This window comes from Carassius auratus, chromosome 10 (genome assembly GCF_003368295.1).
Source record: "Carassius auratus strain Wakin chromosome 10, ASM336829v1, whole genome shotgun sequence".
NCBI lineage: Eukaryota > Metazoa > Chordata > Actinopteri > Cypriniformes > Cyprinidae > Carassius > Carassius auratus.
In genome coordinates, this window is record NC_039252.1 from 15,955,655 (window position 1) to 15,969,229 (window position 13,575).

At 33.9% G+C, this 13,575-nt stretch overlaps 1 protein-coding gene across 2 annotated transcripts; it reads left to right on the forward strand.

Annotated features, from left to right (window-relative positions):
* Positions 1–534: 534 nt before the first annotated feature.
* Positions 535–13,359, forward strand: LOC113110065 (palmitoyltransferase ZDHHC20-like). 2 transcript variants are annotated; one of them, XM_026274070.1, is made up of 14 exons: positions 535–696; positions 2,475–2,501; positions 2,732–2,826; positions 3,845–3,965; positions 4,866–4,935; positions 5,016–5,048; positions 5,159–5,279; positions 6,150–6,185; positions 6,846–6,978; positions 7,605–7,731; positions 8,775–8,858; positions 9,100–9,209; positions 9,426–9,473; positions 11,647–13,359. In XM_026274070.1, the coding sequence occupies exons 1-13, from the start codon at positions 579–581 to the stop codon at positions 9,467–9,469; spliced, it is 1,119 nt and encodes a 372-aa protein (XP_026129855.1). In that variant the 5' UTR covers positions 535–578; the 3' UTR covers positions 9,470–9,473; positions 11,647–13,359. The 2 variants fall into 2 exon arrangements, with proteins under 2 accessions (XP_026129855.1, XP_026129856.1); XM_026274071.1 differs by lacking the exon at positions 6,150–6,185 and having other exon boundaries at positions 537–696.
* The last annotated feature ends 216 nt before the right edge of the window (positions 13,360–13,575 follow it).

Genomic DNA, 13,575 nt, shown 5'->3' on the forward strand with positions numbered 1-13,575 from the left:
TATGTAGGTATGTATGTAAATTAAATTTAAATTAAATTAAAAAATTAAATTAAAAATTAAAAAATTAAATTAAATATACTTGAGCCAGGGACAGATATACATATATATATATATAAACCAAATAAAAGTTTTTAATTCATTATATGACTACTGTATATGTATTTTCTTGACCTTTCATTGAGCTTTGCAGTGTACAAAATATATTTGGCATACAATTAAAAGATTTTGACAAGAAAAAAAAAATGCCGTACAAGTAGTGAATAGTCTTTGAAACCCTCACGCTGATGAAACAACAAAATTATTTAAGTTAAGTCTGATAAAGAATGACAGTGACGCGATTTAATTTTGCCTATACTGTTCCTTTAAGGTTTATTTATCACACAGAACTACATCGAATAAAATTGTGCATTTATTGTATCATTAATTAAAAAAAGAATACATTGAAGAGCAGTCGTCCGATAATGGGGAATTAATGTGTTCCTGCTGTGAAGTAGCTCTTTGTTTTTGTCCGCGCGCATCTACCGGACCAGACTCGTGCCGTGACGTCACCGACACCCTTTCCGAGGGTCGGATTAAAGATGGCGCCCTCTCATGCAGTAAGATGCTGTCAACGGGGTTTATCCTGGATACCTGTGATTTTTATCAACCTGGTCGTGTGCTGGTCCTACTACGCTTACGTGGTGGAGCTCTGTATATGTAAGTGTCGACCTAAGATGTCTTGGCTTAATGCAGCACAGCAGATAAAAGTTGCTGGTTAGTTGTTGCAGTGGTTTGGGCAGGAAGTGTCAGTAACTGACTGGTACAAGATACTTATCGAAATTCTGCTCAGTTTCTCAGTATATAGTACTCATATTTGTGCATAATTCATGTCGAATGTCATGAATTGTTTATAAACTTGTGTTTTGATATCAATTATTATATACAGTGCAGGTTCAAGCTCGAGCGATAGCTAAGCCCAGCTGTTAAACTGACTGAGACGCCTGATAATTAAAGCGCTTGAGATCTCACTCACTGAAAATACCGTAAAAATATTAGTTATTTTCAATAATAGTCTCATTTCAGACTATACAGCAAAGTATGTCTGTCAGGAAGATATAATCTGACCAATAAACTTGTTTTTCATTAGTCAGAGGAGTAGTTGTTCATGTGTAGCAGTGTTATTTAGTGTGATATGCTATTCTTTTATGCTGGCCTTTACTGGAAATGTATAGTTTCTCGTTACTTTATTTTTATAATAAGTTTATTATATGGAATATTTAGGATTTTTAAAATTCCATTGTCACAATGCAGTGTTTTTCTTCTTTTGATAATTAACTCAAAAATGAAATTTGTATCACTTGTATTTCATAGGTGAACTATCAGTTTAAATGAACTGCAACAAAGCTAAAAGTGATTCTTTTTATTTATGTTTTTTTTTTTTTTTTTTTTAGAAATAAAGTGTGAAACGTGAATGACCGTAAACATCTGTGATGTCGAAGTATATAACTTGAGCTGTTGTTAAGCACTTCACAGTGAGATCTATACTCACTGCAGTTCCACCCAGTTATTACTTCCTTATCTGTGTCTAAAAATACTAATTTGATTGTGTGTTTGGGTACATTTATTAGTAAAGTGCAGTGATATATCATTAATCCTTCCTTATTGATTTCCCCTCTTTTTTTTCTGTGATGGTTTGTAGATTCTTTTTAATCTTTGACAACTCATGGTGACCTATGAGAGTTGAAAGGAAAAGTTAAAATTTTAACAAATTAAACAACGATTGTGAGTGACATGAGTGGAAAACTCTCATAAAAGATTAATTTAAGCAGTAATAAATACACCAGTAAGACATAAATGTACCAAGTTGAAAAAATAAAGGAAAATGGAAAAATAAACTTTATATAGGATGCATTCATTTAATCACATTATTTTGACTTAAAAAGTACTTTTAAATATTTAGTAATTTATTAAAATATTTAATAAAGTATAGTTAATAATAGTTAAAATATTAGTTAATTTACATAAAAGTAGCAAGTAAATGTTTTTTTTTTTTTTTTACAAATGAAGCAAAGGTTGGAACATCAACGACACAATCTAATAAAATAGTTAAAAAAATTTAATAAATATTTACATGCTTATTAAAATGTTTGCTAAAATAAAAATGAAACTATAATGAAAACAAATATTTAACTATTAAAAAAAAAAATCTCTTTTAAAAACCGACTCCTACTGTCAGAGATTTCACTGACTGTGTCAGTCACTCGTTGAGTCGTCATGAAAACCAGGGTATTCCATCCGTGATGGACACAAGGCTCTTTCTGACCAGATGGCAGTACCAGTCACCCAGCGCTCGGGTCTTACTGGGCTGATCTAGTGGGAACTGGAAGAGTGCTGAGATAGAATTAGTATCCCAGCACTCAGCAGATGGCTTTGTGAATTGGGCCAGTTGTTCTTGATGGGATTTCTGATTGATCTTTGCTTCTTTCTCTCTGCAGACACAATCGCCAACACAGAGGAGCAAGGTAAGAGGAACTCCAGTGTAACCAAGCACACAATATTGCAAAAACAGTTAAATAATCTTTCTCTTAGCTAATCTGACCAGCTGCTGTTCTCTTAATCACATGTTTTATCATACCAGAATGAACAAAACATCCCATTTAGATTATGAAGTAACAGCTATTATTGTGTCATTAAGTAAGTATGAATTCTGATTTGTTTTACTAAAATTCTCCTCATGTTGTTTTTCTTGCAGTTATTTATCTGATAGTGTTTCACGTCTTTTTCTTCATGTTCATATGGTCTTACTGGAAGACCATCATTTCCAAGCCTGCCAGCCCCTCAAAAGAGGTACTCTTCCTCTCTCCGTCTCTCTGTCCATGTTTCTTTATTTACATATTTAATGTTTAATATACTTAGTCTAGCACTGTTGCTGTTTTCCTGAGGATGTGGGCAAGTTGTACAACTTATCCATGTTGCCATCTGTCTAACCTCTAGCAAGTAACAGATTAATTAATAGATACACCAACTTAAATAGCGAATGTTATAGTTATAACCATTTAGTTTTTAAATAGTGTTTTAATTATTAGGCACTGTATTATTAGTATGTAGTATTGTTTTTTTTTTTCAGAACAGACATATTTAGATTCAGTAGTCCTGTGTTGTTTTTGTTAACTTTAAAAATAAAACTCAAACTATTAAAATCTAAATAAAGCTAAAATATAACTATTGGGTGATAGTAAAATCAATCATACAAAATAGGAACCCTTGCTTTGGAAACTAGCAGATATACAAAAGTATTAAAATGACTAAAAATTAAATAGCAAATTAAAGCTGAACAGAAAAAAAAATTATTAAAATAAACTGAGACTATAAACTAAAAGGCATAAAACAAATGTAATGGTATTTAAATTGTACTAAAACAACACTGCACTCGTCTAGATCTTGTTAATGGTTTCTTATTGCTTGGCTCTCAGGTTCTCATTCCACCTGGGCTGTGTGGGAGCAAAATATTTATCATTCTGTAATGTGTATGTGGTTGGCTTCAGGCTCTGTAATGTTCCTCACATCTGGAGGAGCAGCAGAAGCAGCAGGAGGCTTTCAACTCTGGCTGCTCTGTAGTTTTATTACCACAGAATATAATGAGAGAGAAGAGGAAGACAGATGGGAAGTGAGCACACATGCTCAAACAAGTCCGGCTCACAGAATTTCATGTCTCTGCCATCTTGTCAATGTATATGGCGAAAATGATACTAAAGTTGTCTTTGTTAAAAATTAGAATTTCTGTTTGAATTTAGTTACATTTTGCAGATTCACATTGGTCTATTCTCATACACATCTCCATCTAAAATCCTGTTGTCTCTCTTAGTTCTGTCTTCCTAAAGCAGACAAAGAGCTATATGAGAAAGAGGAGTTTCCAGAGGCCCAGCAGGAAATCCTGAAGAAAGTGGCCAGAAATCTGCCCATATATACACGCACAGGATCTGGGGGTAAGCTTAAGAACTTACAATGGCATTGAAATCCCCCATTTCTTTTTTTTTAATTCAGCCAACCACTTGTGTACCTTTTAAAAGTATATTTAAAACTTATAACACAAAATGTGCATCAACTATTTTAATCAAACGGTTACGGTGATAACATATGTAATTTAAAAATTAAAAAGCATTAAATTATACAAATTCATTTTTTTATTTGCATATTGTTATTGTGATTGGCTGTCTTTGACTTATACACTACCATTCAACAGTTTGAGGTCAGTGAGATTTTGTTAATGTTTCTTAAAGGCTATCATCACAACTGCTGCATTTATTTAATCAAAAATGGAATAAAAACTGTAATATGGTGAAATATTAAAATTTAAAACAACTGTTTTCTTTTTTAAGAAAATAATAATAATTATTGTATATCGTTATTCTATTTTAATATAAATTTATTTTTGTAATGCAAAACCGAATTTTCAGCATCATTATGCCTGTCTTCAGTGTCCCATGATCCTTCAGAAGTCATTCTAATAAGCTGATTTGGTGCTCTAAAAGAATTTTATTTTCTTTAATAGTTGTGATTCTCAATATTTTTGTTGCAGCTGTGATATTATCATCAGGATTCTTTAATTAATAGAAAGTTCTAAAGGACAGCTTTAAAATATGTATATGTATATATATATATATATATATATATATATATATATATATATATATATATATATATGTGTGTATGTGTGTATACACATACATAGTGTCACTTGACTTGATTAATAATTCATTATTTCCTGTAAAAATAAATAAATAAATAATTAATGAGCTCAAACATTTGAATAGTTGTGTATCCATCCATGTCTATACTAATGACACAATGTTCAGTTTTTTGAATGAATCCTCTGTCCTCCTCAGCTATCCGGTACTGTGACCGCTGTCAGCTGATCAAGCCGGACAGATGTCATCACTGCTCCACCTGCGACAGGTGAGTCCACTCAGAAAACATAGTTGCCTTGCTTGTATTGGATTTGCACAATATGTATTTTGATCCTTTTTTCCCCCCAGATGCGTCCTGAAAATGGATCACCACTGTCCATGGTACGTACTGGGGATTCGTTCAGTTTGTACTCTGAAGTTAGGTTGCCACAAAATTTGTCGTAGGTGCTTCTATGTAGCTTGTAACTCTGTGTTTTTCTGTGTTCTTCCAGGGTTAATAACTGTGTTGGATTCTCCAACTATAAGTTCTTTGTGCTGTTCCTGGCGTACTCTATGCTGTACTGCGTCTACATCGCCGCCACAGTTTTGCAGTACTTTATCAAGTTCTGGACAGTAAGTCCACACATTTACACAAAGACATCTGATTCCTTTCATTTATCACACTTCTCGCTTTGCACCTTCTGCTGTTTCAGAGAGTCAACTTCAGCTTGTCTTTCCATTAATCTGTTCTCCTGTCTGCATGAAAATGAACTTAGATAGCCTAAAGAATTATGTGAAGGCTAATGTACAGTCAGGTAGTCATTATCACAAATTTGGATTTATATAGCTCACTATATCCTGCTTATTACACAGCTACACTAAATAAATATATATATATATATATATATTAGATTTGAGTTTAAATTATTTTAAAGGGCAAATATAAAGACTTCTATAAAGATTTCTATTTGTCAAAGAATCCTAAAAATTTTTTTAATTAAGCAGCACAACTGTTTTAACATCAATAATAATGATAAATGTTTAAAAATTTGCATATTAGAATGATTTCTGAAGAATAATGTGATACTTAAGACTGGAGTAATGATGCTGAAAATCTATTTTCAAATATATCAAAATGTAAAGTGGTTCTTTAAAAAGTAATAATATTTTTAAAATGTTGCTATTTTTATAGTATTTTGATTCACATTTTTTTTAATAAAATAAGCTGCTTTGTTTTGATTTGAGACCTCTTTCAAAACATTAAAAGTCATACAAAAATCAGCCTTTTGAATTGTAGTGGATGCTGTTTTTTTTCATGTTTACGCACTAATATAACATTATATATTTTTCTCCATATATTTTTACTAAAACATTTAAATTTGTAAATGCCATGCAATGATCTTTGTGTGTGCGTGTCAGTTCTTGAGACACAGAAAGAAGGAAGAAAAAAGGGATGTGTCTGCTTCTAACATTCTGTCTGTGTTTTTAACACTTTGTCTGAAGCTTTGCAGACGGAGGGCTATAGAGCATTGTCCGGAGGTAAACCGCTCATGCTTGCTTTGCACTGTTCTGACTGTGGGCGCTGGTTTTGTGTTGCACTGTTGACTCATTTTGCTTTGTATTCTCTTACTGATTAACATAAACAGAAGTGTTGCAATAAAGAGTGCGGTTTAGCATATTACATATACAGATGCATTTTAGTGGTACAGCAGTCAGTTCTTACCAGACATGGATTTTAGTGTTGAGGCTGTTAGTTCAACAGGTTTTATTGAGCTCTACAACTACATCTGATGCCAGTAAACAGTTTTGGACATCTGATGATATTAAAGGTAATGTGTGTAATTTTTTTGCCCTGTAGTTTGATAGCAGCACTGGCGCAACCAGTGGTGTTTTTGGGATGGGAATTTTTTTTCCGCAACGCTTCCGGAACATTGCAAATGGGGACAGTGTCTAGGAAACATTTTTTTCACTTTGTGGTACAGAAATTACACAGTTCACCTTTTAAAGAAATCAGCTGTCATTTGTAAAATGCTTATTAGAGCAGTCTTACAAATGGTCCAGTGAGTGCGGATCTTGTCAAAATATGCCTTTGTAGTTCAATGAAATGTTGCAAGCTACACTGGAATATTTTCTGAACCAATCCCAAAAAACACTTTTTTTTTTGGTCAATTTCTCATGCTTTGTTTTCTTGCTCAACAGAATCACCTGCCAGACACTCATGCAAAGTTCCACGTGTTGTTCCTGTTCTTTGTGGCAGCCATGTTCTTCATCAGTATCCTGTCACTCTTCAGCTATCACCTGTGGCTCGTGGGAAAAAACAGAACCACTATAGGTAAGTGTACGAGTGTTGTTGTTGCTTGCTTTTTGTTCCATCTCCTTTGTTTCCTTCTCCTTTTTAACATCTTTTTTTTGGTTGAAATGTGATGGAGGATTAAAAGGAGGCTTTTATTCTAGTATGTTTTTAGAAATGTATTTCTTATTCTTCTACTTCTTTCTTTTCCTTCCTTTCCTCCTCTTTCTCCTTATACTATTGATATGTCAATATTTGCTCCTCCTTATTCTTCATCATATTTTTCTTAGTTCTTTAATTTTAGGAATAATAAATTGTAGTTGGTTGTCTTTTGCAACACTGTGAACAGTGCTGTTACTTTCAGGAAATGCCTGTCTAGTAAATACAATTATTGCTTATTTAGATTCTAATTACTTCCTTAAAAGAATTTCAGACCAGTTTGTTCTTCTAGTCCTCCTATCTCTTTGTTCCATATTTTGACCTACTTTTCATCATCGTTTCTTACTGGCAAGTCACATGTTCAGACATCCAATAAAACTTATTAACATTCTGTGCTCTACAGTGCAGTTTGGATGCACCTCCCAAAGTTTGTTCTAAAGTTAAGGGTGTCATTTGTGTCGTGTAGAGCAGGAACAGACCGGATTCTAATCTCTCATCCGTCTGTTCAGAGGCATTCAGGGCACCGGTGTTCAGAAATGGCCCAGATAAAAATGGCTTCACTCTGGGCTTCCGCAAGAATGTCACCCAGGTGTTCGGAGACCAGAAGAAGTGTTGGTGCTTGCCCCTTTACAGCAGGTACAAAACACATCCATCAAGTATCATTTGTAGGGCCCTATGATTTCTACGAGGAGGAAAACATGGGCGAAAACGCAGAATCCAGTCATACAAATTGAGTTTACTGTATAATGCAGAATGTCACAGAATTTAATAAATCATAAAGCGTGTGTAATGTTTACAGTGTTTTCATCCACTGTCGCCTCAATACATGAGTACATGAACACATGAACATGATCTCTAGAACTGCATTTTACCGACTCTTTTGAGAAAAACTATTGTCATATCATATACAAACAGAAACCTAAAGGTCTTCACAGCAACCCGTCAAAATAAAAGTTTGGTTTAACTTGAAGAAACTTTCACAGAAATATATTTCTTAATGTAATGTTGGTTCTAGTACTGCTAATACAATTATTATTAAACCATTATTCTACAAGGAATATTTGCAAGAAAAATTATTTGCCAGAATTTAACACTGTATTTTTTAGAGAAAAAAAGTTTATAATTTTTATGAATTCTATTAATTAAATATGTTTTTGATTATAAAATTTTTATAAATACATTAAATTGGTATCCAGAAAATTAATGGAAGACAAAGAATTTGGACAAAATATACCTGAATTTGAAAATGTATTTTTTAGGGCCATAAATTTTTTATTTTTATTAACATTTTAATACATTGCTGTAAAATTGTGACACATTAAAACAGAAAAAACAGAACCCAGAGAAATTAAAACAGGGAAAAAAAATTTAATTTGGGAAATTGTTATATGGAATTTGGGTAAAAAATAAAACTGATTTCATAGGGCACTACATTTGGGATTTAACAAGTGTTTAAGAGGGAGATTTTCTATCTACATTTCAATTCAAAGATTACAAAACTTAAACTTTCTTCCTTTGGAATAATGGTACACAAATTAATCATTCACAGTTCAATGCAGAAATGTGTTTTATGACATTGAATAACACATTTTAAATTCATGTTAATATTAAATTTATAAGCATTCTCATGAGATGTTTTGGCAGGTTATGGTAACTGTTACGTGTTTTTCTCCTTCTAGTTTGGGTGACGGCTACACATTCCCTATCCGCCTAGTCAACACTGACTCAGAGCAAGGCAATGTTGAACACCAGGGCATTAAATGGTAATTACAATCTCATTTGTTAACAATACCACTAGTCACTTGAATGACAGATAGTATAATTCTGCAGTTTGTCATGAAGACGAATTCAACTGATTATTTCCCCTCAGCTGTTTTAGATAATTTCATCATCTCGATTCTTTTTTTGATCCCAGATCTGTTTTCCCAGAAACATAGTCATTAATAGTAGAGTGTCATGTGAGGTAAGGCGTTTGTGATTGACACATAATGGTTATGTTAACAGCACTGTTGATGGACAGACAAACCCCAGACCTCTGAGTGAGTCACAGAATCATCTCCTAGGCAACAATATGCACTCTGAGGAGCAGAAAGACAGCAGCCCGGCGAACATCGGTACATCAACACTCAGCTTTCACACCCCTCATATATGCCAGAGAACAGATCACTAGACAGTATTAAAAATCCAGTGATTTCCCCGAAACTTTACTGAGCTTGTTTACTGTTCCTAAATATACACCCGCCTGCTTCCTAATGTAGTTGGCTGATTACACTGTAATATGAGCAAATGTATGCATTTCTGAAATTGATCTGTATTGGTTTCTCTTGCAGAGGTATGTCAGCCTGTTTCAATTACCATGGAGAATGAGTCCTAATCAGGTGAGTCTTCAGTCTGAACATCCAGCCAGTTAAGATCCGTTCACACCTAGGACGGTAACTATAAAGATCATTTTAAATATATAGTTCTAAAAATCATCTTTAATAGTAAAGAATAGCAGCGTTCACACCACAGCTATAACGATAAAAGCACAGAGAAACTATATGGTTGGAATCACTTTAACCCTTTAACTGCCCCACCAAGAAAAAAGCATTCGAAAATTTTTTTTGTTTGCATTTCTTATCTCCTTATGTCATTAGTTACCACACTCATGTATTCTACCACATGTATTTTTTTTTCAACACGTCCCATAATTTTTAAAATATCGGCCTCTACCAAATGGTTGATATGTCACTTTATGGCAAAAGTACCGGAATTCATACACATACTATGGAAATCAGAAAATATTAACTATAATGAATGATCAGAAAGTTATATTTCTCAGCAAATAGTACATTCTGACAGCAGAAAGGATTATCTGAAAACATTAGCTTAGCTTTTCTACGTTTACCATAAAGTGACAAATCAACCATTTGGTTGAGCAGGCAGTTAAAGGGTTAAGAACTATTGTTTTCCAGTTGCTTAACGTTAAAAACATTGAGACCCAATCAGAATCAATGCTGCCATAACAATCTTTAAATTTTAAAGCAGCAGACGTGCATGCGCATAGAATTAACAGACAATATCGACCACTGATGTGGACGCTAGTATAGTCATCGTTCTTGGAGTGGACCGGCCTTTAATGTCACTGAGGTTGAGGGATTTAGTTTGGGCTGGTGTGACAGTGGTTTCATTCAGAAGATTCATCAGACTGATTCAGTAAAGAGCAGTAAAGGCCTGTGCACACTAAGAACGATAGCTATGAAGCTAGTTATAACAATAACTATTTTAGCGTCCACACCATGAGTGCAATTAAATGCTCTTGCTTGTTCAAGTCTGGTGGAGTCTGGTTGTCAATGTTTTATTGTTCATTCATTCTGAAAGTGATTATTCCTCTGTATAGTTGTGATGAGGACATGTAAAAGTTTATAGCAATAGGTTGTTTAAAGGGTTAGTTCATCTTAAAATGAAAATTAGCCCATGTTTTATGTACCCTCATGGTATCCTAGGTGTTTATGACTTTCTTCTTTAAGATGAATCCAATCGGAGTTATAGGTGGGTATTTTTTTCAACACTTTTCTCTTACTTTCTGCTAATGGATGATGCAGCACGTGTGCACGCGCTGGTGAGATTATGCTAGTTTCATGAGTTTGTTTACAGGAGCAAAGGAAGCAAAGTTTCCTTACTTAAGCAAAAGAAAACCAGTCTCCTCTTGGCTTATATCGAAATCCTCCAACATTTTTCTTTACAAATCCCCGGTTTTTGCATGTAATTTGTGACCGGTGTTTTGTTTTGCTGTCTTTCCTCTGCGTTTCTTGTGCTACACCTGCATTCTACGTCATCCTCCCAGAACAGCATGCACTTATGACGGCGGAAGTGAGTGAAAAGTGTTTATAATATTTCAAATGTGGATATTTTTCTTACAAAAATACATAGATTTGCTGTAAAAGTGGATTTGTCTAAAAGAAGAAAGTCACATACACCTAAGATGCCATGAGGGCGAGTTAAACCATAATTTTCATTTTTTGGCGAACTAACCCTTTAAGTCCTGTTCACACCAAGAATGATGACTATAAATATATTAGCATCCACACCAGTGGATAAGAACTTTCTGTTTATGAGCTGCAGTTATTCCACGTACTGTTTTAAATGCTCAGGCTCATGTTTGAGTGGCAAATTATTATTTTATTTCTTCATCTGAATGGTTTGAAACTTGCTAAAGGTTTTGGGGAAAAAAATAATGGACATGATTCAAAAAGGTTAAATGGTTGTGGAAAAAAAAACACTTGTATTATTCGCGGTTGAAAATGACCACATTGGAAATGAGTGGGAAGCAAATTTCATCCAGTAGAAATATTTGGTACTGCACCCAAACAAAATCTTATTTAAAAGCTCAAATTTTAAGGTATCAACTTCAAATTTGTAATGCAACTAAAGATTTTCAGCTTTGTTTTTGTTTTTTGGATGTACTTCTCTTTTCTGAAAGATTAGTTCAACTAGTCATTTTAGCAATTAAAAGTTCTAGTTATCTTTGCACAAAAGTTGTTTCCATAAAGGTTTTCTCTTTGCTTCCAGGACTTTGGAATGGCTCCAGGATATTTTCCTCTCTGAACAGTACTGTTGTCATAAGACCTCATGTGAAAGAGCGCACAGTCATCAGATATCATGCCTTAAGGTTAGCAGCATTCTCTCGTATGGAAACGACCTGCAGCGCGTCACTGTATCTCCCTGCACTCATATCCACAGACTCCCATGCTCTTCACACCAAACATCCACTCAACTCGACTGCTCTTTCACTGGGTTTTATGATGTTGGGACTAAAACACTTTCTTTTCTCCAAACTTGCACATTTATTTGACCAAAATACCCTAAAATGACCTTCAGGTTGCTCTCTGTCTAATGTGTAATGTATTTATACTGGTTTATCTCTGGGATGACTTCATTTTTGTAGACTAAAAAAAGTCAGGCAGGTGTTGCTACCCAAGATGCACTTTTGTCACCAAGGATTTGAGTGGAATGCTGATGTTTACGGATATGAATGAACATGAAAAGTGTATTGCAGTATTTGATTAAAATGTGATGTTCAATTAAGCTACATTTCACTACACAGCAGCTTCAGCAAGTATTTAGTTCAACAGAAAGTGCAATGAGGTATTTAATTCTTTCACTCTAGATCTTTACATTAATGTACTCTATTTGTGGAAAACTCTATTTAGTATTAAGTGATGTCCAGCAACTTTGAAACATCTACCCATTTATTAACACTATTTTTTGCATTTAAATGTTTTCACTTTATCCACACCTCATGCCCCTCTTAGCATTATACTATCAGCTTTGTGCCTTCAAATGAGGGTTAAATTTTGCAGCAGCAGATGGTGAATGGTGACAGTAAAGCACACTTAAGATTTCCAGGTTGTGTAGCACATGCAGCTCAGTTGTTTATTACAGAAGGAACTCAGGCCAAGATGTTACTTTTTCCACCTTCAGTTTAAGTTTGACGACAGCTGAAGTTTTTATTTCACATGTTGATGTATAGTTTTGTTTCTGGTGTTCAGTGAGGTCTGTTTACAGCTGCACCGGAGGACTCTGACCTCATAAGGAAGCTCTTGTGTGTGACTGAAATACATGCATTTCTCTGCATGAACAAGATATGAGTGTTAATATGTTCAAGACTCATCATTACAGAGTCGATGCTCATGGAAGTCACTGAATCATGTTTTGTGTTTTTATTTGAGTTTTATAGAATTTTCTATTTCTGTTATTGCATGTTAATGTGAGAAGTATTGAAAAGCAATGAAGGGCTGATGATTTCCTGCTTTAATCGTGACCTCTCTATAGAGCTGACCTAATTATAGCACCATCATACTGAAATCTACCATGTGTGTAAAAATAATTCCTGATAGGCTGCTGAATCTGCTGGAAGTCACATGCTATTTGTCTGTGGTCATGATTGTCTTTATGAACATTTCTACAAGCAAGGACAGTGATTATGCCAAATATAATCATTTTAATATCAAGGAACTCACTAATCAATCACTTACTCCCTCATATGTAATATATTACAGGAATAATTACTTTGAATACCAAACATATATATAGGATCATTTTCTTTTTTTGTACTTACCCTGGAGGCCAGTTCATGATGTTATATTTGAAGAGGTTTCTGAAGTCATAGATTTTCCATGCATTCTAATCCAATTTAATGTTTGTACTTTTGTGCAGATTTAACAAGTATTCAATGTATGCATTATAGAATTAAGATTTAATAATAAAAAAAATTCAGCACTTTGAGAGCATGTGACTGAGTTTGACACTAAGAAAGGAATAACGTAAATTGTTTTGGGTAACAAACAATAACAGAATTTTATTTTTAGGTTGAATTAATTTAAATGCATGGTATTTAGTTGTTAGCCTTTTGCCTGGTAAATTAGAAAAGCCATTTCAGATTTACATCAAAACTTACTGTTACATAAATGCTTCCTTTGATTACAAAAAACAATCCTG